Raw genomic sequence first — 25,197 nt, 5'->3', positions numbered from 1 at the left:
CAGGATACTTTGAAGACATTTGATCACATTCTGGAAGGTTTCGACAAATCATTCGACTTATCATTCCTCTTCCTCAGAAACACAGAAGAACACTGGAGCCGTTCCGGTCACACGGCCCCGAGCTCTCGCTGTTAGGGCGAAGGCTTGCGGGGAAGTCCCGGTACGGCGCCAAGTCCGATTCTCCAAAGTGGTTCCGTGGGGAATGGAGAAAGCAGCCTTGGAGTTTCACTCTGTACTTCTGACTGGCTCTCTCTTGCCTCGACGTTCGGATTTGAAATGTCACAATCTTGCCGTCAAGCTCTCCAGACCGACTTCTGGGCCCTCTTTCCCAGTGGCCGCGTTCTGGACGGCAAACCCCCGATTTCAGCTCCCGTCCCAGATTCCGTTCCTGAGTCGGCCTGTGAGGACAAAGCACTCCCGAGCGCTTCGGTGGAGTCACGCCGCCCGAGAAGAGAAGGAATCAAAGCAGCCATTTAAGTGGTGTTCAGATCTGCTTTTCTCCATGCCAGTGTTCGTTTTGGACCGCCGTCTCGAATCGACATCCCCATGGAGATCTTCTCTGAGATCAGTTTGCCTGCTGTGGCTGCTGCATCGGCGCTGTCCGTCGCCGCTGGTGCTTACTTGAACGCCAAATTCTCCATTTCTACAGATCTAGCGACCATCTTCAATGATCGGGCGTGGACGAATCGTTTGGGTCAACGAATTTCCCAGCTGGGGGATACGCCCACCGTGTATGGAATGCTCCACCGAGTTGTAGAGGTCGAGGGACACGGCGCAGCCGAAGCACTTTGGTTTGAAGGGAAATCATGGACCTATACTGAACTGAAAGATCGTATGTCTCCCTTACCCAACCGAGTACACATTCTAACTCCATTGCGTTCAGTTGCGGACCGTCTAGCTACCCTCCTCCACGAGAGAGACGTCCACAACGGAGACTTTGTCGGTGTCTTTGCGACCAACTCTCCAGAAATGGTTGCTATCATCTATGCCCTCTCGAAACTGGGAGCTGTTGCTGCTCTTATTAATGTCAACTTACGAGGTATGAGCGCATCCTTTCCAACAAAAGACGAATACTTACCCGTTTTGAATAGATGACACTTTCCTCCACTGTCTCAATGTTTCCGGCTCCAAGCTCATCATATCGACTCCTGATATATCGCAGTTTGTATGCTCAGACTTGCCCCACCTGTCTTTCAATATATCATCGTTCGAAGAGACATCTAAGTTTGAGCTTATCACACCCGCAAAACTGAGACAATATTCCCCCTCGATGTTATCAGCCGCGAAGAGAACTTTAAGTGATCTGGCAGTTCTCATCTACACGTCAGGCACGACAGGCAAGCCCAAAGCTTGTGCCATACGCAACATGATGGCACTAGTAACATCCAACCCTCTTCCCGTCGACGTTAGCAACCGCTCAAGATATTTCCCGCTTCGGACTTATTGCTCTCTCCCCCTTTTTCACGGCACCGCATATTTCACCGGCCTGTGCTACTCTGTCGGCAATGCAGGGACCCTATGTATCCGCCGTAAGTTCTCTGCTTCCAAATTCTGGAAGGATGTCCACGACTCGAGAGCTACTCGAATTCTCTACATCGGAGAATTATGCAGATACCTTGTGGCCACGCCTCCATCTCCGTATGATCGAAACCACTCCTGCATCGTCGCCGCTGGAAACGGTCTACGCGGGGAGATTTGGGATCGTTTCCGAGAGAGGTTTGGCGTTCCTGAGATTCGTGAGTTCTACCGGTCAACCGAAGGCGTTGCAAAGTTTGACAACTTTGGCTTCGGATCTTGGGGTGCGGGAAAGGTTGGGTTTGCAGGACCAATCAAGAGACTCTTTGAGGATGATACGATCATCGTGAAGTACGATACAGATACGGAGTTGCCTTATCGAGATCCCAAGACGGGGTTCTGTGTCAGGGCGAAGATTGGAGAGGAGGGAGAAGCAATCGGCCGAGTGCGAAATCGCGGTTTGCTCACGGAATATCTAAAGAACGATGAAGCCACTGAGAAGAAGCTTCTCCGAGACGTTTTTGAGAAGGGCGACCTCTTTCAACGTTCTGGAGACCTGCTCGTCCAAGACTCGGATGGATGGGTGAAGTTCCAAGATCGGGTTGGGGATACATTCCGTTGGAAGGGTGAGAACGTCAGTGCAGGGGAGATTCGAGATCATATCTGTCGGATCTCCGGAGTCCATGATGCTGTGGTATACGGTGTAAAGCTGACTGCGTACGTATTAGAGATTCGAGTCACTTGCGCCCCTGTACTGACTAACTGTCTATAGTTATGACGGCCAAGCAGGCGGTGCAGGTATCACTCTCGAGGATCCTTCCGAAGCCACAGCAGCCGAGTTCATGGGCAAGCTTCACAGGGAATTGAAAAAGAAGGGCGTCCCTTCGTACGCTATGCCACGACTAGTACGACTGACGGAAAAGTGAGTACCTACGAACGACAATACGCTTTTTTGCTAACGGTCATCCGCGACAGGGTAGCTACTGGGGTTACATTCAAGCAAGCTAAGGGTGAATTGACAAAGAAAGGCTGGGATCCTCTGGGTGACTGGAATGGCGACAAGTTATACTGGCTGAATGGCACAAAATATGAGAAGCTGACTGACTCGAGTTGGGCCACAATCGAAAGTGGGCAAGCCAAGTTGTGATGCGTCGATTGTTCTTCGATAGATTCCATACCCTCCACTGTACGGTGTACACATAGTTCATCAGATACAAAGCAGTGTATTTTCTAGACCAGGTTCAGCCTTCAGAGACCCACATACTGCAAGGAATCCAAATGAATCCCAAAAACAGCCGTCAAACCATGCAGCTCGAACTTTCCATCCTACTACACTAAGACGCCTCGGGGCAAGTTTGAACATGAGTTTGAAGCAGGATTCTGTCTCCCAAGCTCAGGCTTCCAATATGGATCCACAGTCTGTTCCTTCCGTCTCTTCGCACCAGTGCCCCGCACCAGATGGAGTTGGCTTGAGGCGATCCAGCTCGCCACGCTAATTACCCGTCCCAAATATTACCAGTTGTCTAAAAATCGCTCCTTAGCGAGCCTGCGATGGCCTTCCGGGCCAAGTTGACTCGGTTCGTGATAAGGGGGAGGGGCTGGGTCGTTCGCCTCTGGGAGGTGAAAACCCTGCCGTTACATTGCCTTCAAACCGGGTGACACAAGCATTACCAGCTCGATCTCGTCGTATTTACATTCAGCATGGTTCTCCCCGCATCTCTCCGGGACGAGGGAAAGCTCCAAGATCCAGTCGTGCAGGACGACGTGCCTGAGATCGAAACGGATCTTGAGCAACCGAGGGCTCCCGACCAGTTTGATGAGAATTACCACACGACAAGATACGAGATATGGGCTTACTATGCGTGGGTTCCTTGGCAATTTGAAGAGATTTGTTGCTAAACTTCTCACCAGTTATTATATTGGGAACAATGGGCTTTCTCTTTTCAGTGAGTGTCAAGACCTTGGCGAAAGCTTAGCCGGGGAAGCCGAGACTGAAACGAAGTTTAGATTTCGCACCCACTGCCTTCCAGAATTTATTGTATCAAGCAGCTGGCGAAGAAGGGATGCTGCTGTTTGCGGGAAAGCAGCGCTCTATTGAAAGTATTGTTCTCCTCTGCAATGGGATCTCGTTCGCTGTCCAAGTCGTTGTCTTCCTGGTCATCGGTAGTTTCGCCGACTTCGGGACCTGGCGACCGAATATCTTGATCGGACTATCGATTGTCGCATATGCAATCGGCTTTGGCTGGCTGGGCGTCCATGATTCGGAGAAATGGCATGCTGGGGTTGGATTGTACATGGTTGGCTTGATCGCGTACCAGACGACCCTGACGTTCTGGACCGCAGCGTTCCCGGGCCTTGCGCGCAATACCGCTGAGATGAAGGCAAAGGCCGATGAATATCAGGCAGGGCGTATCTCGCGGGACGAATATGACTTCGCTGACACGATGAAGCGGAGTCAACTGGCCAACATCGCCTTCTACGTCCAGTCGGTTGCGGAGATCTTTATCCTCGCCGTGATTGTCGGGATCATGTTCGGGTTGCATGTTGACGACAGTGAGCAGAACAATAACTGGGGGCTCAGTGTGCTTATTGCCTTTGCGACTGGAGTCTGGCTTCTGGTCTCGATCCCGTGGTTTTTCCTCGAGAAACGCCGTCCAGGGCAGGATACCATGGGACAGAACATCATAGTCGCCGGTCTGAAACAACTCTATATTGCCATGCGGCAGGTTTGGAAGTTAAAACAGAGTTTGCTATATCTCATTGGTAAGGATATGGACGCATTCCAATGCATCAAAGTCGGCCTCATTGACAACGATAGGCTACTTCCTCCTTGGCGACTCCCTAAACACGACAGTTACAGTGATCGCGACACTGCAGAATTCCATTGTAGCCTACAATACTCTCCAACTAACATATCTACTCATTGTTGGCATCGCAGCACAGGTAAGATCCCGCTCGTCGTCCCCATTACACAGCCCAAAGCCCTAACAATGATTAGGCTGTGGGTATTTACGCCTTCTGGACACTCCAAAGACGTTTTAAGCTCTCTCCCAAGTCCATGTTCAACGCCATCGCAGTCTCAATAATTCTTCTCGATGGCTGGGGAATGATAGGAATTTGGACCCAGAAATTCGGCTTCCATCACTCCTGGGAAGTCTGGGTATGTCCTCCCAACCCTCCTTCCGTTCCAATCCACCACCCAAACTAAACTATGCACCTCTCAGCTCTACCAAGCCTTCTACGGCCTCTTCGTCTGTCCCTGGTACAGCTACTCCCAAATACTTATCTCCGAAGTAACCCCGCGCGGCCACGAATTTCTCTTCTTCAGCCTATTCAGCATCATCGGGAAGACGTCCTCGTTTATCGGGCCCCTTGTATCGAGTGCGATTATCGACGCCTCGCCGAATCACAATTCATCGACGCCGTTTTATTTCTTGTTTGCGCTGAGCGTTGTTAGTGCGCTTGTTTTGGGGGTGTGGTTGGATTTATCGAAGAGCCGGGTGGAGCAGGAGGCTTTTCTTAAGGAGAGGGGGAGGGAGAGGGAAAGTAGTGAGAATGAGAGTGAGAGGGGGAGGGAGGCGAGGGGACGTGTTTAGGGTTGTTTGGTTGGAGGGACTTAGTGTTTGACGACCTGGATGGGGTTTTTGTTTCTATTATATAGATTTGTAGGTAGTTGAGGAGGGAAACCCAATATATCCTCGAAGCCGCGCGGTAGTGCGTGCTGTATAGCTGATAGATGAAACCATCACTAAGAGTAGGTAATCCATCGCCATGATAGATCATTCATATTTGTCGGGACCCTAATTTTAATGTTCCCTTAGCGGGAGAGGAAGAAAACTCCAGCCCATGCCATGCGTTAGCGCCGATTTGGAAGAAACGAGAGGGTGTCTAGCGAAATAAAAGCATAACCAGCAGAACAGAAGAGAAACGGCGGACCATGAGAGAATATGATGGACTATCATTCCTCGTCCGGGTCCGTCTTCAACTTGCTCTTCTTTTTCTTCTTTTCTTTCTCCCCGGATCCATCGGCGTCCGGCTCGGCCTCGGGATCCCTTTTGCGCTTCTTCTTTTTCTCCTTCTTCTCTTTCTTTGCTCGCTCTGCGTCTTCGAGCTCTTCGGGAGCGATGAACGCCTTCTCACGCTCCTTCATCTTCTCCTCGCGCTTTACCCGCTGCTTCTCCATGATTTCTTCCTTCTGAGCGCGCTCCTTGGCCTCCTTGGAGAGGAAGTACTCCCCGGACTCGATCTGCAAATCCACCTTGCTCTTTTCTGGCGCCGGCGGGAACGGTGTATAGACCTTCTTCGTCTTGTCCGTAACCTTGAACGGCGTGCGACGCTTGGAGAGTGTGCGCTTCTTGAAGTTGGGAAGGAATCGGTCCCAGGATTCTGCGGCCAGTGTTGGATCCTTGGCGAGTTCCCGCTTGATCATGAGCTCCTTGATATGGTAGATGGGATGTATGTTGGCCATGCAGTCGTCGACGATTCTTCGGACTTCCTTTAGGCCCTTGAAAGGGCCCATCGTCGCGACAGTATTTCCCTGGACGAGGATGTAGGTGCCTGTCAGGAGTTCGAGGGCTTTGAGGGTTGAGCCTTGGGGACCGAGGATACGCTGGCGACGCTTCACAAAGCGCTCTTTGTTGCGGACCTGGTTTCGAATCTTGATAATGTCGCATGCGACGCCGTCTTCAAGGATCTTTAATGCCTAGATGATGGGAGATTGGTTAGAGGCCATGCGCCGGCTCGAAGGGCTGGCGGCAACTCACTTGTTGGACGGGGACACTTCGTGATAGCAATTTTATAAGGTCGCGGGCCTTGAGAATTGCCGCTGGGTCGAAGGTTTTCCGGGTTGTTTTCACCGTCATGCTACCCTCCACCAAGTCGAGCGTACAAGCGATCCCATGCTTCTCCAACGCTCTTGTAACAACCGGCCATGCTTCCTTGAGATATACCTCGCGATACTTGGGGAATAGCGTAGCAAACGATGATTCTTCGGCGAAACTGCCTGCGGCGTTATCCTCGGGCTTAAAGGCATCGACCTAGCGGAGAGGTTGTAGGTTAGCAAAGAGAGTCCGGAGCGGTAAATCTGGAAGATTGGTCTTACCTTCCACTTATCGATGTCGTCCGTATCCCACGGCTTGTCTGTCTTATGCGTAGATGGCATCTTGAGGGTATTCCCAATCGTTGGGACGGAGAGGAAGATAAATTTACTCCTGCGAAATTATTTTGATGGTGGAAACTTTTGAGTCGGCCGGCCACTTGCCGGGATAGGAAATATAATGTGCCTGAAAATTGAGGCATAAATAAGGCATTAAAAGTCAGGTCTACGCGTTTAAGCGCCCAAGCGCTCGATCACGTGCCGTATCGTGCATGGAGCCTCGACTTATCTCTTCCAAGGTTTCCTTCTCCAATTCTAAAGGGCGAGACTGCGGCGCGGGAATGAGATTTATCAGAGGGAAGCCCCCGCCAGACTCCTGTGGAGTGCGCACAGGCCTCAAGCGATGGATCTCATTCTGGTGATATTTTACGGGGTAGGGCTTGGTCTGGCCCCTTTTCTGCTAACCCCAATAAGGTGTCCTCATGGACTTTGTTGGATGGACCTCGGAGCCTTCGGGTATCATGCCAACGGAGAAGCATCTGGAAAGAAGTTGAGTTTCGGTTTCAACCAGGAAAGCTGGCGGATTTAAGGAGGTCAAACGATAATCGGCTCAGGTGGTTGGCATTTGCGCCCCTGACGAGCGAATGATGCTCTGCTTAGTGAATTGAGTTCAAGGCGAGAAGGATATGTATCGCCATTGGTCCGTTGGCTTTGAGGAAGGGCCTCACTATGGTGGTTGTGTTGTCGAGTTTCTTTGAGTCTTCGCGTTGGAGATCCAATCTTGCGTCTCTTAACCGAGTCGGGACCTTTGTCCTTTCACCCTTGGGCCAAAGCGAGCCAAATGGGCTGTGGTGGGCTCCTCAACGCGATCTATTGCAGGGAACCGCTCGGAGTTAATGTGGTTGACCAGAGGAATGTAGCAGTCCGACGCCCGGACGAAACAGTTAGCTTGGATTAGATAATTCCTGGGGAGTAAAAGGAGCAAAAGACCTGATTCGAGAGCCTCTGCGAAATCTGGACGGCTGAAAGGATTGGTTTAGATACTTTTCGGTGGTTTGAGAAAGTAAGGTTCAACCCTTGCCCGCGACGAATCGTCAAAAGGTAAGGAGATGGGGTCCTCCTCTAGCCCTTCTCTCTCGCCCTTTCCTCCACCTTAAAACTACCTTCTCTTTTCCCTTTCTTTTCATTTCTTCCATCCTCTGTCATACTTCGCTTCTTTGAGTGGCTTATAAGCCATCTTATCGGCCCGAGCGCCTTGGTTTTTGGATGTCCTTTCCTTCCCACGATCTCTGAGCTGCGGCAGCTCCCAGGGGTGATGAGATCGTTTGCTCCTTCATCTTCGTATCGTGTTCCTGTAAGGGCAGACATGCTTCAGTACAGATTCAAGAAAACTAGTCAAAATATCGCCCGGGCTATCTCGAAGGCTTCTGATACCAGAGGTCTATCTCACTTCAGCGGTCGGCACGACTTACTCCTCCTAGCTTGAGTGACTGCGGACGGGCACTAGAGTACTGGCGATAGGTTGACATAAGAGGCTGGATTCGGCAGCCGAAGCCCTTTTCAAAGTCCCCTGTTGTATTCAGCGTTACCACGGTACGTGTTGAAAGCATCCATCTTTGCGGATCTGATGACAAATAAGGAGCCCCATGGGATAGCACGGTGATTATTCAACTGACCACACCTTGGCTTGATTTGCAGGTTTCTATCTTGCACAATCAGTTTGAACTGGATTTTTGACGAAGCATGACCCTCTTGTCGGGCCATTCAAAAGTAGAACAAGGCCTAAGTACATGCTGGCAAGAACCATTCAGTCGAACACCATCTCGGGTCTGTTCCATCAGTGACGCGGCTTTCGCCCGATACAAACGTATCTGGAGGGTTAGAACGCTTCGACACCTCCCGGAATTATGGCCTACTTACAGCGGAAAGTAAGCCTTTAGGCTCTGGTCATCCACCTCTTCCTGAGCTCGGGATATGATCTCGTGGTATTGCGACTGGGGCATGCGGAGGCGTTGGGTCAGTGGATATAGGGACAAGGAAGCCAGCAATCTGATGGTATTTTCTGTGTTCATCGCGCCAATTCTTCGGTTCGTCGGGTCTAAGTGGAGGTTAGTATAACGCATTGGCATGTTATGGGAGAATTATATGGCAACCGTACTATCAGGCCACGCGGAAAGAGGCAGAGGAATCATCTTCGCGTCGACTTCGGTGAATCCGGCTGCTATCAAAAGGGTTTTCAGACGAGTTCCGACGCGGAAATCTTTTATTCCTTCCATTGATCTTATAAGGTGTGAGCTCCATTGCCTCAGGGCATGTCCGTCGTTTATTGAACCATTGTCAGATTGGACATTGAAGTATATTTCGACCATTTGCACCCACCCCCCTGGTTTCAGGACTCTGTACCTCCCAGCCGTCAGCATTAAGCCATAAGCGGTTGGTCTGGTGATTCGGCTTCACCGTCTAAACTAAACCTTTTGATGTCTCGAATATATGAAGGCCAACGGGCTCGATTGATGCCTGCCGCGAGAAGTCGAGAGTGCACAAGGTCGAAATAGTTGGAAGAGAAGGTGAAAGGGCGGTTCAAATCATCGACCTGATAAAGATCTGGGTTAGCGCTCTCTGGCCAACTACATCGATTGAATGGGAAAGGAAATTCTTGGGCAACTCGACGGCGAGGATGAGTGCGACACGGTCCTCGCAACCCTCCAAGTATGGAGGCAACACTTGATCTGAGTCAGTGATGGGCAGCGCACCTGGAGCCAGAGGTTCTCTGGTGTATCGTCCGGGTTCATATGCGGGTAAATATCGACTCCAATAACCTTCCAAAGTGAGCATGCCTAGCTGATCCCACGACCAGATTCACGAATTCGACTACGAACCTCGCAGTCTGGATTCTGTTCAGCAACATCAATGGCCCAGGACCCAGCACCGTAACCGCAGTCTAGCACCGTTCGCAAGTGGCGAATAGGGGGGAAAATAAGTCGGCTGTCAAAGACTCTGCTGAAAATTCGATGCTGAAGTTCTAACCGTTCTGCTTCATCCTATTGAGTCTCAGCTGTGAGGATGGGATCGATACGCACGCAATAACACTTACTTCGTCGACAGGCTCAAGCGATACCTGATTATCAATGGAATACTGCTGATACTCACGACCCTGAATGAATATTGTGCGAAGATATTCGTCATCTAGCTCTTCCGTTTGTGAATTTGGGCTCCTTTGGGGATAGAAAGTCAGAATCTCTCACGAATGCTTGGGAGGGCAAACTCAGGGTTGAGTACGTCATTATTGTCTGAAAAGGCTGGAGCTGGATGCCGTTGTGTGTCGCCTAATGGGTTGGTCGAGAGGGAAACAAGAGATCTCATGCCAAAGTGGGATGTTGAAATAATACCTTGTGGCGGGTGAAGTGCGAACTTAGTGTGGTCTGAGTCTTTGTTGAAGCGATCGATGTGGCAGAGCAATTCGTCGGCATGGAAGGACAGCTGGGCACAGGGAAGTGACCAGTGTTTTCGCCTTCTGAATGATTTGGGGGGAACTCACTTTCTCACCCAGGCACGAAACGTCCTGTCGGGATGAGAACCTGCTCAGCCTCGAGTTACTCGCCTATCATCCTCGTCGGCGTTCCAAGCAGATTGATAGTCCAGGAAAAAGGCGAAGTTTCATTGCAATGGGACAACAGGGAGTTGTGAGGCATGATCCGTTGTTTACACCCTTTGCATCCGACACTGAACAAGGACCGTAGTCATTGTCTAATGGAAATACGCACCCGTCTCTTTAGGTATGAAAGAGTTACACGCAGGCAGGCCGTCACAGGGGACGGAGGGGTCGGCGGTGCGCCCCGGGTGGCACGGCCGACAAATCGCAATACATCACCCGCCTCAGATATCTCAATCGGCTCGTTCCTGGTGCGCGGCAAGAAGCCCTTGGTGACCAAGGGTGTGTCCGACAATCGCACTCGTTCGCTCTGACTTGCCTCTGGGCTGAGCGTATCAGCTACTCGTCCTAGCGGGATTTCAGAAACCTTGAGCCTGCAATTTCGTTGCGACGCCTCCGCGGCTATCGGGATGCGAACATGGGATATTAGTCACCATTGAGAGCGTCAGTCCCCTCGAGCATCAGTGACGGGAGAATTTAACTGTGGAGGTGCAACGAGCTTTACGATAATGACGGAGATGGAAATACATGCACGTCAGGAGAGACCATGTCCCGAATTGGTATCTGGATGGCAGACTGGGAAGCAGCAATGTCTCCTGGCCTGGCCAAAGGTAATCCACATTCCTCGAAGGAGCAGCAATTCGCACAAAACTCTGCCGGCGGACCACGGTTAAAGAGCAACGGACCGGCTTTCCAATTCCTCAGACGAAGCCTTTTAGGGCAGAGAAGGACCCTTGCGCCATAATTGTGGCTTGAAACGCCGCCAGCTGTGTTTGACGAGCCGCGGACATCGACCTACATCGCATATGCAGTTCCACGGGTTCTGACATTCCCCTGGTGAGGATGGGCACACTATGCCGTTTCGAAATAATGGGTTTGGGGAATTACGCTCCACTACGAGTATCATGATGCTCCAGTGAGCTGAAACCCGAAGACAAAGTCACTGAATCTCAAGCGGGTCTCAAAAAACTCAGACGTCCTCCTGCCGTGCTCCATTCTGCAGGATTTCTTTGATGGCTCTTCCCTTCATCGTCTCCCCTGTTTCTTCGCCGCTTGTTCACCGCTTCTTCAAGTCCTCCTCTCTGCGCATCGGGCTTGAAACAAGTGACACGAGACGACCAGTCTGATGGGTCGCAATCCGAATTGAGGATAGCAGCAAAGACCAGCCTGTCCCTGCCCCGGATTTCAACCAATTAACATTGATACATAACCTGCAGACTCCAACACTGTGAGCAAGTCAAGCGACGGGGCGCTCAGAGAGGAACGGCTGTGGAGACTTGAAACGGGCCAATTCCAGCAAATGTTCTGCAGGTTTTCCGTCCCACCCTCCAGGACGGAGACAAGTGTTCGGGCGGCAAAATGGGCGGGCGATCTTGATTTGTGCTCCCGGCTCCAACTATGACTGGAACCAGGCAACCGGTGGCCTGAACGAGATGTGGAAACGGAGGGCGAAAATGACTGCGTCCGAAGGAACACTGTGGTGCTCTGGTTTGAATTGTTTGCTTGAAGGCGGGTTGCGCTATCCTCAAATTGACCAAGTGTGGCAGTCTTGGAGCGACGAATTCTTGCACTCTCGATTGGGGATGCACGGGGCGTTCATGCATGTCAAGGAGGTTGAAACGGGCCCGAACTGACATTCCCAAGTTCTCGGGACCTCTGCTGAAAGAGTTGGATGGGCATTGGACAACCGTGGTCCTTGGTCGAGATTAGAGATCCCAGAGCCACGGTTCGCCTTCGGGAAGCAGAGACCCAAATTTGAGTGTGCGGTTGGGCCCGTTAGTGTTGGTCTGGCCCGCACGCGTGGGAGGATGGAGACGGGGCCATGCACCATGAAAATGAGCACTTCCTCCAAACTCATTTGTCAACAGCAAATCCCGATTATTTTCGACTCTCATCCTTCAATTCTTCAATACAACTTGGAGAACGGAGGCGCCCTCCCGATGGGAGAAGATAGCTGTTCCCATTGGTCAACTCGAAACCTATGCTCATACTAGTACGGACTTGATAATAATATGAGTGTTCCTAACGGGCAACCAAAAGTGATTGCGGTGGCTAGTCGATTTTTTTATCTTTGCCCCACAAGTGAAGTTTGACCAACAGCAGGGATGGCGTCGCACAAGACCCAAACAAACCATCCGAATCGATGCAGACATCATGACACGTACTCCATCGTAAAACCCAGGTATCCCAATCTCAACCGAACCAGCCGATCCCATCCCGTAAGTGGGAACTAAAAAGCACAGCTAGCAAGCCGAGAACGCGCCGTAAATCGAGACACGGCAGGCGCCACCGCGACAAAACAAATAACAAACGCCTATCCGAATCAAGGAAGCCGTGGTAATGCCCCTGATCATATGAGGAAGTTCCGACTCGAGCCCGGGGCTTTCCCTGGTCGCGGATCGAGAAAAGAGGTTGCGAATCTGAAACCGCCCTTGGTTTTGGAGTTTCTTGCGCTTGGCCCACATCCACAGTTCATCATGGAAGATGAGCCCGGAGATTCCCGAGAACCGGGTCTTCAACATGAGCATCTCCGGAAGGATATCAAGAAGAGAACACTGTGGATGCAGTGAAGGTGCATGCTGAGGGAGGTGTACGAAGCCGAAAGTAGCCCAACGCAAGGATGGAGGCCTTTTCTCCACTCAATCCTCTTTACTTATAGCACTTAATGCATGTGCAAGTTTGAGCAAGACGACACTCTCGGTGGCGGCGAAATAGTTTAAGCTAATTTCGTTAGCATTATATACGGGAACTGAAGCTGAAGTTATCGTTCACGAGAGGTTGTGCCTGGCTTACCTATCCATGAGAATACGGAGATGGCGACCGAAGTGATCCTCGTATCGCTTCAGTGTATCTTCGAGCTTTCCAATCCGAGTAGGGTCGTAGCCTCGTCCGTCGGCTGTGGGTGTGTTCGAACTCAGGTCGGGGTCTGCGGAAGTCAAGGTGCGTCCAAGTGACGATGCCGTCCAGGATGAGAACATGGTGCAGCAGGTCAACAGTTTGGAGTGAATCTAGCAGTGTTTGTAGATTAGTATCTAGAGTGAGAAATATGGTTATGGGAGTTGACTGTGGGATACCTTGAGTAACTTTGCCTGCGTCAGCATACACTCTTTGAGGCAGGTGTCTAGGAAATCAACATGATCCTGCATCAATTCGTCGACCGTTCGGTTGACCTGCTTTGTGCCATTGACGGTTACTTCTGACCCGTCTGCATCGGTGCCGTTTACGCGATTCATCAGCTTCTGCCAACTAGGCGCCACTACTTCTGCTGTGCAAAAGTAAAGCAGCTGTTGGATGAAGACTAGCATCTTCGACCGGAGATTCCAGGCGCGCCGCTTCCACATCTCTAATCGTCGGTCGGACGACTTATGCCGCCAGCCAGTAACCTTGCTCTGGTCCAGCCACGCAGAGGATAACATAGTTTCGAGATGGCGAAGAGATAGAAGATGCCGGAAGATGAGCTGATATCGGAGCACTGTCTTGCGACTAATGACGAGAGAGAGCGGGAAAGGAACCGAGTAATCGAGTTCCAGAGCTTCAAAGCCAACGATGTCGTTGTCGTCTTCTGCCCCCTGTGGTTGCGGAGTTTGGTATTTCTCCAAAGCGGCCTCTGGATTATCTTGATCAATACCGGATACACTAACGACTTGCATAAGCCATTTGGTCAATCCTATCTTATTCATCCGGACTTTGACATCTTCTTTGAACGGATCCTGAGCTGCGATACTGCCCGGTTGGCGGAGGACTAAGTCTAAAAGCGATTGTAGCTTGCTTTCATTCACGTTCTTGGCCGGTTTGCGCAGCTCGGATGCACCGAGTTCGAGAAAGTAAGAGAAGAAGTCGGATCTGTCGAGGAAGAAGTAGTGTTTTAGGGAGCGGAAGCGCGTAGTAAGGGAGTTCTTGGTTAATAGAAGGTTTAGTAGCGAGGCGTTGGCATAGGTGTAGGCTGCGTTCACGTTCTCCAAGAAACGAGGGTCATCAAACGTCTTCGGCACATCCTTTACTGCTTTGCTAACATCCACGCCGCCACACTCTCGCACGACATTCAGATACTTCCCGGCCAGTAGGACTTTGTCTCGTACGCTGTCCAGCTGCGGGGGTACCTCCTTGTCGCGGATCGTATATCGTTTATCCCAGTATTCATCTGTATAGTCTTCTTCCAGTTTCTCACGTTTAATCCACTTCTGCTCTTTGATTAGGAACTCCGCATGAGGGTCCTTAATTCCGCCATGATGTAGCCACTCATTGAGCATGTTCATGTACGGTCTGCTGGACTCTCGAAGGAGGGTCTCGAGTAGTGTCTTCGTGGTCGGGTCGCCTGAGAATGTTGCCAATCGCTCGGTTAATAGCCGCAACACGTTTCCCCCTTTACATATCTTCTTGCTCGACATGGCTCCAGGGACAAGCTCACCCCCCTCGCGCAGTTGTTCGAGGATGTTATCAACATCGTCGAAATCATCGATCGATTCATCGAGATCTTGGTCCAAAAGACCGTTCCGTCTGAGCAGTTCTTGGCCGAGAGAGTAGAGCTGAGCTAGGCATTGGCTGGTCGGGATGGTATGGAGATGGAGTACATGAAGAGTGAAGTTCGGGTTGTTAAGGAGTTGCGACTCCAACTGGGCGATGAGGATCAAATAGTCCTTTAACAATTTTCGGATCGCAGCACATAGCGCATGGCTCACTGCGCCATACTCCGCGCGACTCTGGACCTCGACAAAAGCCTCCAAAGCACTGTAATGTGTCGCCATCTTCAACATGGACCGTGTAAGGTCCCTCAGTGTGGGATCCAGGCCCGATGGTAGCTGGAATGTCGGTCCAGTCAAACGGTCCTTCTCTGCCATCGGATCATATTGGGGCTGATAGTGGACGTACTGCCCTTCGAATCCCATAAACACGAATAAAAGATCGTCCAGTATCGCCTTTTCCTGCGCGTCGGTGGTAAGGTCGCGCAACGGGGTAGGTAGGAGCGATTGAGGAAGCGCTGAGGCCAACGGAGGAACCGATACGCGACTGGCTAATGGAGCAGTAGAATGAGGCATCAACGAAGCGTGAGGGCTCCAAGGCGCTGGGGAGTATGAGAGTCAATATCACGAGTGATTCCCTGGTGCGAATTCAAAACTAACTGTCTGACGGCTCTTTTTCCTTCTTCTTTGTATTCGGACTAACTCCCTCAGGCTGGTTTGTCCGTCTTGACCGCGATCTGTCTCTTTCTCCTCGGTTCCCTGCGCTGGGGGACTCTCTCACTGGGTTCCTTGTTCGGCCTTGCACCTTCTCCTTGGTCTGAACCACAAGACGTTCTGTTCGCTTTTCACTTGTAACGTGATCTTGCGGAACCTTGCTCTTTCGAGCCGAGGTACTCGTGCGATGATCCATATTTTCTGCTTGGACTGGTGAGGCTGTACCGCCGCGTACACCGGGCTTTTCAGAGTCGCCGACGCGACTGGAGGCAACGCGGGGGCGTGCTGCGTTCATGTGGTTGGCACGACGGTCATTGACGGACATGGTCCGGCGAGGTGCAGAGTAGAGAGCCAACCATTCATAGATCGAGGAAAACCCAGGAAGATATTGGCGGATTATGAAACACTGAGGGTATACTGGGCCTGTTTCCTCCTGTCGACTTGGCCTTGGCGCGATTTGGGTATTGTGGTTGCCTTCATGCCTGAGGAAGCAAATCTCTCCGCCAGGCACTTGCGGGACTTGCGTCGCCCATCCTCAGAGCTTCAGAGCTCGAGCTCCTCGGACACCCTCACATCTCAAATCATCTGCTTCCTGCCTATTCTCTTGCAATCCACCTCCCTCGCTTTACTTTTTCCTGCCTTATAACCGTCTCTTGATCGTCATTGTACCACTTAGATAGCCCAACATGTTCATCGCGCGATCGGAATATGGTAAGCTCCGTCAGACCTGGCTCTCAATGCCCCAGTGATCTAACTATTTTGTTTGCAGACCGTGGAATCAAGTATGGAGCCCTTTCCTTATAACTGCCGAGCCGCTCTAGCAGACCTTCTAATCCTGAATGACAACAGCACCTTCTCTCCCGAAGGACGTTTGTTCCAGGTTGAATACTCCCTCGAAGCTATCAAGCTCGGTTCGACAGCCATTGGTGTACGTCTTCGCCCCTGTCAGCTACTTCCGTCCCAGACCAGCCGCATCAAATTTGGAAACCTCAATAAGATTTGTGACATTATAAACGTGGAGCCCACTGACCGCTACATTAGGTAGCAACATCGGAGGGAGTCATTTTGGGCGTTGAGAAGCGTGTCACATCTACCCTGCTGGAGGCCTCCTCCGTTGAGAAGATCGTCGAAATTGACCAACATATTGGTTGTGCCATGTCCGGCCTGCAAGCAGATGCCCGGTCTTTGGTGGAACACGCTCGTGTAGAATCCCAGAACCATGCTTTCCACTATGCCGAACCGCTACGAGTTGAGAGTTGCACTCAGGCGATTTGCGACTTGGCCCTACGATTCGGAGAGACCGGAGATGATGAGGAAAGTGTCATGAGCAGACCTTTTGGTGTCGCTCTTTTAATTGCTGGTTTTGATGAGGATGGTCCTCAGCTGTGCGTTACTCCAAAACCCAATGGCGTTTCCTACAGGGTTACCTCCCGAGGAAGTGAGATGTCATTTCAAATAAGCTTGCTGACATCTATCGTGCCTTAGATATCACGCCGAGCCCTCCGGCACGTTCTACCGGTACGATGCAAAGGCAATCGGGTCCGGAAGCGAGGGTGCACAGGCGGAATTGCAGAATGAATATCATCGCTCCCTGACACTTTCCGAGGCGGAGACACTAGTTTTGAAGACGCTTAAGCAGGTTATGGAGGAGAAACTAGATGCGAAGAATGTTCAGCTGGCGAGTGTCACCAAGGAGAAGGGCTTCCGTATTTACAACGATGAGGAGATGGGGCGCGCTGTTGCTCAACTAGGTGGGAATCAATAAGAGGCTGAAACTGTGCCGGGAACCCTGGGCAGTTCTTATGTTGGACTTGCATAGAAAAGAACAATGGCCTAGTCTAATGACCTTGAGGCAGAAACTTTACTCTTCTCTATCAAGATATGCGTACATGAAGGGATGAAAAATGACCGTTCATGAATGGTATATGAATGCTAATGCCTATGCCATGGCACTATATACAATCGAGGCATCGATCATCGATTTTTATAAACGCAGGGCTTCAGTACCGCCGCCTCTTCCTCAGGTGACATGCCATTGTCCGCAACATTAGCCTTTTCAATGAATCTCTTCTTCCCAGCAATAGGAGTAGTCGTAGCTGACGCATGAGGACCCTTCGCCGGAGCGCCACCCTGCTTCACAAACTCCATTTTCACAAACATTTTGTTCGACTTATCCACAGACTCAGGCCTAAGAGAGAACCCCCGTGTCCTGAATACTTCAACAAATGCCGAGATATCGGTTTCGTCACCTTGCGCAGAGCGAGCATCTTCAGCGTAGATCTCCTCGTCATCAACGTCGGATCCGGCATTATCATCATCACCGCCAGCTCGCTTTTTCTTGAGTTTCTTCTTTTCGGCCTTGGTAAGCGTTCTCTTCGCGCCGATCTGCGCCTTTTTGCGAACGACTTTGCCGAAGCGGCTTTTCACCTCACTGACCCAGCATTCACCCTTGCCGTCGCTGCGGAGGACCCGCCAGGCTTCCTCGACGAAGGAGACCCAGTTCGTACCCATCAGACTGAGACAGAATATTGCGATATCCACGGAACCGTCTTCGGCGGGGAGGTTGGAGATGTCGGCTTTCGTGATGGGCGAATCCTTGGGTGCGTGTAGGTCGTAACTGAGAAGCTTGAGCTTGAGCTTGTGGGTGGAGGGAGCCAGAGAACGGGCGAGCTGGGCATCACCACAACCCAAATCGGCGATGGTGCATGTTCCATTGGGTCGTCTTGGTAATGACAGGCTCTGGTTCCGGGGTTTTTGGTCAGGCTTGTTTCCTTTCTTTGGGGCAGCTGATGTGGCGCCCCTGGTGCGGATAGCACTAACGTAGGCGTGAACAGGATTGGAGGGCCAGGATTCCTTAACCTGGCGTGAGAAACCTGCGTGGTACTCGTCGAAAAGCTCAGGACTCGCTGTGAACAACTCAAGGGCTTTTGTAGAAGGAGTTGTGTAGAGTGTTTCGTTCAGGTGGCGGAACCGGGAAGATATTAATTTTTGTCGCATCGCTTGTTGGAGAGGTGTGAGGGTCGCCTCTGTCTTCAGGGGTGCTGGTGGCAGCGATTCGGGCTGGGCTACTTCATCGCCATCTGCTTGGGTCTCTTCTTTCGACTGTTGAGAGCTCTTGTTCTTATTCTTTGACTTCTTCTTCGCAGATTTGCTCTCACCAGAATCATGGCCCACCGCTGCCTCTGATTTCGGAATCAGTTTCGAGTCTAGCTCTTGTTTAGGGCCATTGGTCTTATGTTCCTTCTTGCGCTTTTTCTCTGGCTTCGTAGGGCGGCTGTTGCTCGGTTTCCCAAACTTCGAGGAGCTCAGACCTTCGATATGGCGACGGAACATTTCGTCAATATTCTTCTTGGTGACATGGTCATCTTCTCGCTTGCGCTTCTTTGACTTGGCATTGTTTGACTTTCCGGGCTCGTTGTTCTGGGGCTGTTGGGCTTTCACTGGCTCCGTCTGAGGCTTCAGAGCAGAAGCCGAGACCGACCATCCTGGGACAGCAAACATGGCTGGGCGAAATAATGCCTGTCTTCCAAGAGATATATCCCTGAAAATTAGCCAGAGGAGCTTGCTGCGAGACCAACCTAAAGTGTGACCCTCACAGGCCTGGAAAATCCGAGAAATTTTTAGTGGTTCAGTCCTGTTTTCTGCCAGTCTATAAAGGCGGTCTAGCAATATTCTTACCGCCTTGCGCATGTCATGATCAGTGCCTTCAACTCTGGGAGATTTCCTCCTCTTCTAGGAGGAACAGAAGACGCTGATACAACGATTCCCTCTCAGTGTAGACTGCGAGTTCTGTCCGTGAATGCCTGTTTGGACTGAGCAAATTAACCACGTCGCAGACGATCCTTCCACAAGCTGTCGATCTCAACGGTCGATCCTGACTGTGATTGGCTCGAGCTCAAAAGCAGCCTGTTGCCCCGGTTGGCTCGTGCGCCGCGATCAAAAAAGAGCATCCAGATCCCACATTCCTGCTCTCGAACCATCTCTCCCCGTATCCCCAATCCTCGTCGAACCTCAGACTCGTCCTCACCGTGGATACATTGTGGGGGCTCTAGCTAGCTGATTATGGAATCTGCTCTTCCGAAGGGTTTGGTTTTCTGCCATGGAAAACGTGAATCCTATCAGCGCAATCTTACCCGATGCAGAGCCGAGACTTGAACCGACGACGTCCGATGAGCTCAACAAGGCCGAAGCACCGCCAAAGGTTACTACCGGGAAGGCGGCGAGGAAGCGGACCAAGACTGGGTGTCTGAGTACGTTGTTGGTTTCGGTATCACCGGCCACTGCCCATTCATTGACCAAATGTGACTAGCTTGCCGGCAACGTCGCATCAAATGCGGCGAAGAGAAGCCCATTTGTAAAAACTGCACGAAGTCGAAACGAGAATGCAAGGGCTACGCCCAGCGGTTGATCTTCAAGAACCCATTGGGGGTTCCCGGAATACCAATTCCCATACCAACCCAATCTCTACCTTTTCCCAGTCGATATGAGGCTGAAATTGACTTTCAACTCAACTCGGCTGGCACGCAGGGGCCGATTCTGGCCCCGAAGCCTCCCACAAACTCTGGTTTGGCCCAGCAGCCGACGCCTCATGTCCTAGAGCGACGTGCAACCGATACATATAATGCTGACAGTGCATTTGCCAAACAATTTAGCGTCCCCGCCCAGACGCTACTGCCTGAGCCACCAGCGACATATAGGCCGGCAGGCCTGTCGGATTCTTATCACCAAGCAAGACAGGATTCTGTGGCTTACGCCGACTATACGGTTGACGGACGCGTTCACTCCCGCCACGCCGCGGGAGATTTGAACGCCCATGGCCGGGAAATGGTGGACTCCTCCCGACCCGCCCAGAGACCACAGGTATGGGTATATGTTGTAACAATTGATTTTCAGCAGGCTCATGAAGATGCTAGGGATCGGTAGCGGTACCTTTACAGGAATCTCTAGGACAAAAAAGTGGCACGGGGCAGAACCTATCTCTATCCCCGGTCACCCCGTTATCTCCATGGGAATATATTGATGAAGACGATGATCTTTACGATGTCGAGACGGACGAGGAGGCAGAAGACCAGGTGTCTATGCAGAACCTCAACCAACTCAGCATGGTTATGGCTTCCGCAAATCGGGACGAGAAGCAGCCTCGTCTCTTTACTACTTACTTGAACGAGCCAAACTTGCTTGCCACTTACCAGCCGACATTTAGCTCTTCCCCCTTGAATAACCCCAAAACTGCCCGAATTTTCCTTCACTTTATCAACGCAACCGGCCCCGCCCTGTCAATTTTTGAGCGGCATCCGATCGACCCGTCGACCAGACTCAGTGGTTTCATACCAATGGCACAACAGGGTCTGTGGACATACACACTGCCTTTGAAGGCATTTGAGCATCAAGCCCTGCAACAAGCTATGCTAGCCCTAAGTAGTCTACACATCGCGTACCTCCAAAACGCGCCAAGTACTGTCTCGCTAAAGCATTATCAGTATGCACTGAGAAGAGTTGGCAAAGCAGTCGGACTCCCCATGCGACGAAAGCAGCTGGAAACACTGGCTGCCACGCTACTTCTAGCCTACTACGAAGTAATGACCGCGGACCATACAAAGTGGAATAATCACCTTGCAGGTGCCGCTCAACTAATCCGCGAGGTTGATTTTGCTGGCCTTACTCGCGACCTCCGTGCTCAGCGACGCAGTCGATGGCTTGAGCGGGGCAATGCATACGGCTCCTTTATGGACAACTACATGTTCAACAACAATACATCTCCCGAAGATCCCTTCGCTGAGTTGGAAAGTAGTGTTGATGGAAACATGGTAAGCCTAATGCTTGGGCGTGTGGTCAATTACGACCAGTTTGGGCAAGTTGAAGAAGAGGGCACCAAGTCTCGGAACCGACGCCTTACTCGTAAAGATATTGAAACCTTCCGAATCCAATGTGACCTCTATTGGTGGTTCTGTAAACAGGACTGGATCCAGAGCATTATCAGCGGCGGACCATTGTTGTAAGTAAGCTCCCGAGATTTTCGTCTTCGCTGATATGTGCGGACTAACTCTACATAGTTTACCGTTTTCCCAATGGGCCCAAAGCCCTCCACGCGCGGGTTTGGGACGACGAGACGCTATTTATGGGACCGCAGACCACTTGACGCTCCTAATGGGTAGATTGGCGGATTTTGGTGTACGAGATAGGAAAAGAAAGATCAAGGCGGCTCAAGCCACTGGGTCAGGGTGGAGGCCAGATTCAGGATTCTTCAAATTCATGGCCCAATACGGCCCTCCGATTCCAGAGAACCAGGCACCCTCCCAAACGCCGTTCGGGCATCCTCATTCCGCGGCTTCTGGTCCACCTCCCGGCGTAAACCCCAGAAATGGATCTCAAGCGTCCCAGGGAAGCAGTGCTGGGGCACAGCCTACATCTGGCGGGCCCCCTGCCTCTTCTCCGCCTATGTATGGCATGGTTCCACCTGCCGGACCCAGACGAGTACCTGCCGCGTTCGCGACTACTGCATCGGACAGGGATAACTTACATGGCCATAACGACGAGGATGACGATGTGCCGTACGAAGAAGCCGAGAGTGAATGGGAGGACATATTCGTGGCGTTCGACGCGTTTGAACAGTCACTTGGGCCCCACTACATGCCTCTGCCCGCCGACACGACCATACCAATTCACTCTCCATTTGGCCTTGCACTTCAATACCGTACACACAATATGGGGAATCTATGGGCTCTTTATTACACGGGCCGCATTCTGTTGCTTCGACTGCACCCCTCGATGCATCCCGCGATGATGGCCGCGGCAGGGGCAGCGGCCCGCGCAACCGCAATTCACGCCCAAACCATTGGAAGGATCGCAGCCGGCATTTACGGGCCACAATCTCGCCACTACGGCGTAGAGGGATTCAGCCCGACGTTAGGATCATGCTTGATAGAAGTGACTGTTCCTCTCTTCTTTGCGGGTGTGCAGTATATGGATCCTGAACAACGCCGCTGGACCACTAGCGTCCTAGGTGAAATCTCTCGTCTGACAGGCTGGAAGTCCTCGGACGCGATTTCTCGGGGGTGCGAAAGAGCTTGGATGACTGCTGCGGAGAAGGGTGGTCCTCCATACGAGGCTCACGAGGAGCGTGGTGTGCGACAGCCACCAGGCTGGACTTACAACACGGACTCCAACGCTAACACCGAGAGACGATTCGTGACTGTCCGCAAGCCTCCTTATCTTAGCTGGGCAATGGGGATCCTGAGTCTGGAAGACCATGTTTACGAAACGGCCGGATGAGGATTGTGTATAAATGAGAGACAATTGGAGTTGGACACGGCGTGGGCCGGTTAAGCCCATAGCTGGCCTTGACTGACAACAAAGTATAACTGGTTTCAGGGCGAGTCTGTGCAGTATCCATCGCGAGGGCTTCCTGAGAAACATTTCAAGTCACTTGATGTATCATTCGCCCAGGTTGAAACACCTCCGATGAGGACGTGGATGAATACCAATCCGTTCGGGTCGAATGCGCTGTCGTAGTGATTCATCGCTTCACTTACGGCATATTCTGTAGCTGTCTCTGATGTCTCTTCGGCTGGCCCCAGAACAGGTGTTGGGGCGTCCTTCCTTTGTTCCTGCAGCACCAAGCTGCTCAGGCTGCGCCAATGACGTCCAGCCAGGTCATGGTCATTGCGCATCCAGTCATGTGGCAGAACACGCTCCAGAGAGTCAATTCGGTTTCAGTCTGAGGACAGCGCCCCTTATCGAGCGAGAATGAGTGGCTAGGAGGTGCCCAAGTGTCAGGTCCTAAGGTAGATCATAACGGCGAAATGCAGAACATGCATCGACTCAGTGGGTTGGGCAGCGACTCAGCAACAGCCAAAATGCATCAGACGAACTGCTGTGGGCCGCCGGAGCCCTCCGAGTGTGCTGCAAGCCAGAGCTCAGCAGAACATGAAAGGCAGACACAGCATTCACCGTCTCTTTCCCTGCAAAGGAGAGAGGAACAGGTGACTTGAGAGACGAAAACAGCGGACGCAGAGCAAAACGAGGCGCTGACCAAGGCCGCCTTGGGGGATGGAAACATTACCGTATGGGCGTGTATCATTTTTACGCCTCTCTCCATGGACGTCATCGCGCAACATTATAAAGCGGGCAGTGCTTCAGTCTCTCCTCTCTCCTCAGCACTTCTGTTTTGTTTTCAGAGCCTCAGGCGCCATTGAAATACTTATCAACACTTCCTTCACACTTCACTAAAACCGCATCCTCGACCCGATATTCCTACCCTTTGTCCTTCGCATCCACGGTTCATCTACCCCACCACACCAACCTGCTGCCTGCGGTCGGTGCCAGTCATCCGCCAGTGTCACCCACGGTACGCTCGAGTTGACGCTTTTCGGGCCAGCCGTTATGCCTCGATACTCCGACTCGCGATCAAGCGCGCTGGACAGTGACTCCGAGTATTTTTCTCGTGAGTCCCGCGGCCGCCATTGGTCCCGTGGTGCTACGGTTCTCGACCGGCCACCGCGCCGGGTTGAAGACGAATTTCGTTGGGACGCCCGCTTGCAAGAAGGTGATCGCTTTGGGCCCCCTGCTCGCCGGCCGAGCAGGCACTACGACGATGACCACCTTCACCACGCGGGCCCCCTGGTCCGCCACGAGCGCCGTCACGCTGAAAGCCCCCCTCCCAGGCCCAGGCTACTCCGACGACAGTCCTCGCTTGATACTTATGATCGCCTTCCCTCTCGCAAGATAGATGAGTACTATCGTGGCTATCTTCCCCGCGCCGCACCCAGTCCACCTCCCCAGCGCCGAAGACCCACCCGCCGAGAGGAGTTCGAATCGGTTCGCATCCCGGAGCGGGAGAGTCGGTATAGGGAAAGAGTGGAAGAGTCTAAGCCATATCCGCGCAAGGGCAAGACGCGCATGCCCCGTAAATTGGTCCAGACTCGCGCTATCCGTGAATTTGGCTATCCCTATGAGGAAGAGGTACGTAGTTGAAATACGCCATGCTTATGATTGGTTCTGACAGATGTCAGGGTGACCTGGTCATTATCCAGGTGGCTCTTTCCAAGGAGCAAATCGACGATGTCATTGAGAGAAGTCGCGAGATCAAGCGCCACCAAGCGGAAGGTATTAACCACTTGCCCTGATTCACTTAGCGTCTCAACTGATTGTCGTTTAAGCCATCCCTGTAAGAGCTCGATCTCCAGTTCGGGCGTCGTCCAGACGCAGAAGGGTGGAGCGTGTCGCGATGGAGACCTTTTCTCCCGGCCCTCGGGCGAGCGAAACCCTGATCGTTGAGCCATCGCCGGACCGATACCTGTCAGCATCCCGCGGGGGTTACGATTACTCAACTACGACAACGAAGAGGACTGTCTCTCGTTCTCGGTCAATATCGATCCAACCGCGAACCCGCCGCCACTCGTCACCAGTTCGCATGTTAATCGAGCGTCGTGACGAGCGCAGTGACAATCCCGGAAAGCTTGCCATGGTCATACGTCCTCGGGATAGTGACAGTGATCTTGAAGACTATGAGATTGACCACTACAGGCCGCCATTTGATCCGGAGACTGGGGTCTATGGCGATGGCGAGCAAGAGGAGGTCCTAGAAGTCAAACGAGATCGTAGAGGTAGGCGAACCCATCGAAAATTCTATAGCTACCATTGACGTATCTCCCAGGTCCCCCATCGCGAACTCTTCGTCGTATGCTTGCAACAATGACCTAGGCCCGTTCGCCCCCTTCCTAGATTGTCACACTATTTCTGCTTCGGTTGTTTTGGCTTGT

General features: G+C 52.0%; 9 protein-coding genes across 9 annotated transcripts; 5 read left to right on the top strand and 4 right to left on the bottom strand.

Annotated features, from left to right (window-relative positions):
- The first annotated feature begins 44 nt into the window (after positions 1–44).
- Positions 45–2,791, top strand: BJX67DRAFT_339137 (putative bifunctional fatty acid transporter/acyl-CoA synthetase (FAT1)). Its single transcript, XM_071027637.1, has 5 exons — positions 45–832; positions 884–1,039; positions 1,092–2,232; positions 2,288–2,437; positions 2,491–2,791. The coding sequence occupies exons 1-5, from the start codon at positions 547–549 to the stop codon at positions 2,660–2,662; spliced, it is 1,905 nt and encodes a 634-aa protein (XP_070891302.1). The 5' UTR covers positions 45–546; the 3' UTR covers positions 2,663–2,791.
- Positions 2,792–2,843: 52 nt separating this feature from the next.
- On the top strand, positions 2,844–5,282 carry BJX67DRAFT_3250 (MFS transporter). Its single transcript, XM_071027394.1, has 6 exons — positions 2,844–3,377; positions 3,427–3,461; positions 3,523–4,278; positions 4,334–4,458; positions 4,514–4,675; positions 4,740–5,282. The coding sequence occupies exons 1-6, from the start codon at positions 3,217–3,219 to the stop codon at positions 5,109–5,111; spliced, it is 1,611 nt and encodes a 536-aa protein (XP_070891301.1). The 5' UTR covers positions 2,844–3,216; the 3' UTR covers positions 5,112–5,282.
- Positions 5,283–5,385: 103 nt separating this feature from the next.
- BJX67DRAFT_2938 (KRR1 small subunit processome component) lies at positions 5,386–6,754 on the bottom strand. The gene is made up of 3 exons (XM_071026850.1): positions 6,617–6,754; positions 6,279–6,551; positions 5,386–6,217 (listed from the first exon to the last, which is right to left on the bottom strand). The coding sequence occupies exons 1-3, from the start codon at positions 6,674–6,676 to the stop codon at positions 5,474–5,476; spliced, it is 1,077 nt and encodes a 358-aa protein (XP_070891300.1). The 5' UTR covers positions 6,677–6,754; the 3' UTR covers positions 5,386–5,473.
- Positions 6,755–8,447: 1,693 nt separating this feature from the next.
- BJX67DRAFT_376145 (class I SAM-dependent methyltransferase) lies at positions 8,448–9,894 on the bottom strand (the record flags this gene model as incomplete). The annotated part of the gene is made up of 8 exons (XM_071031820.1): positions 8,448–8,481; positions 8,531–8,708; positions 8,769–8,993; positions 9,068–9,203; positions 9,364–9,429; positions 9,490–9,651; positions 9,705–9,825; positions 9,890–9,894. The coding sequence occupies 8 exons, from the start codon at positions 9,892–9,894 to the stop codon at positions 8,448–8,450; spliced, it is 927 nt and encodes a 308-aa protein (XP_070891299.1).
- A 2,795-nt stretch (positions 9,895–12,689) lies between these two features.
- Positions 12,690–15,853, bottom strand: BJX67DRAFT_3264 (gamma-tubulin-complex subunit SPC97). The gene is made up of 4 exons (XM_071027423.1): positions 15,383–15,853; positions 13,337–15,324; positions 13,056–13,270; positions 12,690–12,983 (listed from the first exon to the last, which is right to left on the bottom strand). Exons 1-4 carry the CDS (start codon positions 15,759–15,761, stop codon positions 12,902–12,904), a joined length of 2,664 nt encoding a protein of 887 aa, XP_070891298.1. The 5' UTR covers positions 15,762–15,853; the 3' UTR covers positions 12,690–12,901.
- Positions 15,854–16,122: 269 nt separating this feature from the next.
- Positions 16,123–17,201, top strand: pup2 (proteasome core particle subunit alpha 5; the record flags this gene model as incomplete). The annotated part of the gene is made up of 5 exons (XM_071031819.1): positions 16,123–16,147; positions 16,206–16,218; positions 16,286–16,364; positions 16,478–16,821; positions 16,922–17,201. The coding sequence occupies 5 exons, from the start codon at positions 16,123–16,125 to the stop codon at positions 17,199–17,201; spliced, it is 741 nt and encodes a 246-aa protein (XP_070891297.1).
- Positions 16,799–19,028, bottom strand: BJX67DRAFT_339114 (25S rRNA (adenine645-N1)-methyltransferase). Its single transcript, XM_071027636.1, has one exon. The coding sequence runs from the start codon at positions 18,935–18,937 to the stop codon at positions 17,411–17,413; it is 1,527 nt and encodes a 508-aa protein (XP_070891296.1). The 5' UTR covers positions 18,938–19,028; the 3' UTR covers positions 16,799–17,410.
- Positions 19,029–19,179: 151 nt separating this feature from the next.
- On the top strand, positions 19,180–22,850 carry BJX67DRAFT_2754 (putative C6 finger domain protein). The gene is made up of 4 exons (XM_071026548.1): positions 19,180–19,686; positions 19,746–20,296; positions 20,350–21,431; positions 21,490–22,850. Exons 1-4 carry the CDS (start codon positions 19,536–19,538, stop codon positions 22,706–22,708), a joined length of 3,003 nt encoding a protein of 1,000 aa, XP_070891295.1. The 5' UTR covers positions 19,180–19,535; the 3' UTR covers positions 22,709–22,850.
- An 831-nt stretch (positions 22,851–23,681) lies between these two features.
- On the top strand, positions 23,682–25,164 carry BJX67DRAFT_2785 (uncharacterized protein). The gene is made up of 3 exons (XM_071026598.1): positions 23,682–24,397; positions 24,448–24,541; positions 24,595–25,164. Exons 1-3 carry the CDS (start codon positions 23,819–23,821, stop codon positions 25,077–25,079), a joined length of 1,158 nt encoding a protein of 385 aa, XP_070891294.1. The 5' UTR covers positions 23,682–23,818; the 3' UTR covers positions 25,080–25,164.
- Positions 25,165–25,197: the final 33 nt, after the last annotated feature.

The sequence above is a fragment of the Aspergillus lucknowensis genome, assembly GCF_044049455.1.
Source record: "Aspergillus lucknowensis strain CBS 449.75 chromosome Unknown BJX67scaffold_1, whole genome shotgun sequence".
In the NCBI taxonomy this organism is placed as follows: Eukaryota; Fungi; Ascomycota; class Eurotiomycetes; order Eurotiales; family Aspergillaceae; genus Aspergillus; species Aspergillus lucknowensis.
This window is presented reverse-complemented; position numbering and strand designations above follow the sequence as displayed.

Bases quoted from the DNA above. Each gene is read 5' to 3' on its own strand.
- BJX67DRAFT_339137 (XM_071027637.1), top strand. From the start codon at position 547: ATGGAGATCTTCTCTGAGATCAGTTTGCCTGCTGTGGCTGCTGCATCG. The intron at 1,040-1,091 runs GTATGAGCGCAT...CGTTTTGAATAG, and splicing joins TATTAATGTCAACTTACGAG to ATGACACTTTCCTCCACTGT. The intron at 2,233-2,287 runs GTACGTATTAGA...AACTGTCTATAG, and splicing joins TACGGTGTAAAGCTGACTGC to TTATGACGGCCAAGCAGGCG.
- BJX67DRAFT_3250 (XM_071027394.1), top strand. From the start codon at position 3,217: ATGGTTCTCCCCGCATCTCTCCGGGACGAGGGAAAGCTCCAAGATCCA. The intron at 4,279-4,333 runs GTAAGGATATGG...TGACAACGATAG, and splicing joins GAGTTTGCTATATCTCATTG to GCTACTTCCTCCTTGGCGAC. The intron at 4,676-4,739 runs GTATGTCCTCCC...TGCACCTCTCAG, and splicing joins ATCACTCCTGGGAAGTCTGG to CTCTACCAAGCCTTCTACGG.
- BJX67DRAFT_339114 (XM_071027636.1), bottom strand. From the start codon at position 18,937: ATGTTTGCTGTCCCAGGATGGTCGGTCTCGGCTTCTGCTCTGAAGCCT.
- BJX67DRAFT_2785 (XM_071026598.1), top strand. From the start codon at position 23,819: ATGCCTCGATACTCCGACTCGCGATCAAGCGCGCTGGACAGTGACTCC. The intron at 24,398-24,447 runs GTACGTAGTTGA...GACAGATGTCAG, and splicing joins GCTATCCCTATGAGGAAGAG to GGTGACCTGGTCATTATCCA. The intron at 24,542-24,594 runs GTATTAACCACT...TTGTCGTTTAAG, and splicing joins CAAGCGCCACCAAGCGGAAG to CCATCCCTGTAAGAGCTCGA.
- BJX67DRAFT_3264 (XM_071027423.1), bottom strand. From the start codon at position 15,761: ATGTCCGTCAATGACCGTCGTGCCAACCACATGAACGCAGCACGCCCC. The intron at 15,325-15,382 runs GTTAGTTTTGAA...CATACTCCCCAG, and splicing joins GGAAAAAGAGCCGTCAGACA to CGCCTTGGAGCCCTCACGCT. The intron at 12,984-13,055 runs GTAAGCCAGGCA...TAACGAAATTAG, and splicing joins CTCCGTATTCTCATGGATAG to CTTAAACTATTTCGCCGCCA.
- BJX67DRAFT_2938 (XM_071026850.1), bottom strand. From the start codon at position 6,676: ATGCCATCTACGCATAAGACAGACAAGCCGTGGGATACGGACGACATC. The intron at 6,552-6,616 runs GTAAGACCAATC...CCTCTCCGCTAG, and splicing joins ACGACATCGATAAGTGGAAG to GTCGATGCCTTTAAGCCCGA. The intron at 6,218-6,278 runs GTGAGTTGCCGC...CCCATCATCTAG, and splicing joins GAAGTGTCCCCGTCCAACAA to GCATTAAAGATCCTTGAAGA.
- BJX67DRAFT_2754 (XM_071026548.1), top strand. From the start codon at position 19,536: ATGGAAAACGTGAATCCTATCAGCGCAATCTTACCCGATGCAGAGCCG. The intron at 19,687-19,745 runs GTACGTTGTTGG...AAATGTGACTAG, and splicing joins GACCAAGACTGGGTGTCTGA to CTTGCCGGCAACGTCGCATC. The intron at 20,297-20,349 runs GTATGGGTATAT...TGAAGATGCTAG, and splicing joins GACCCGCCCAGAGACCACAG to GGATCGGTAGCGGTACCTTT.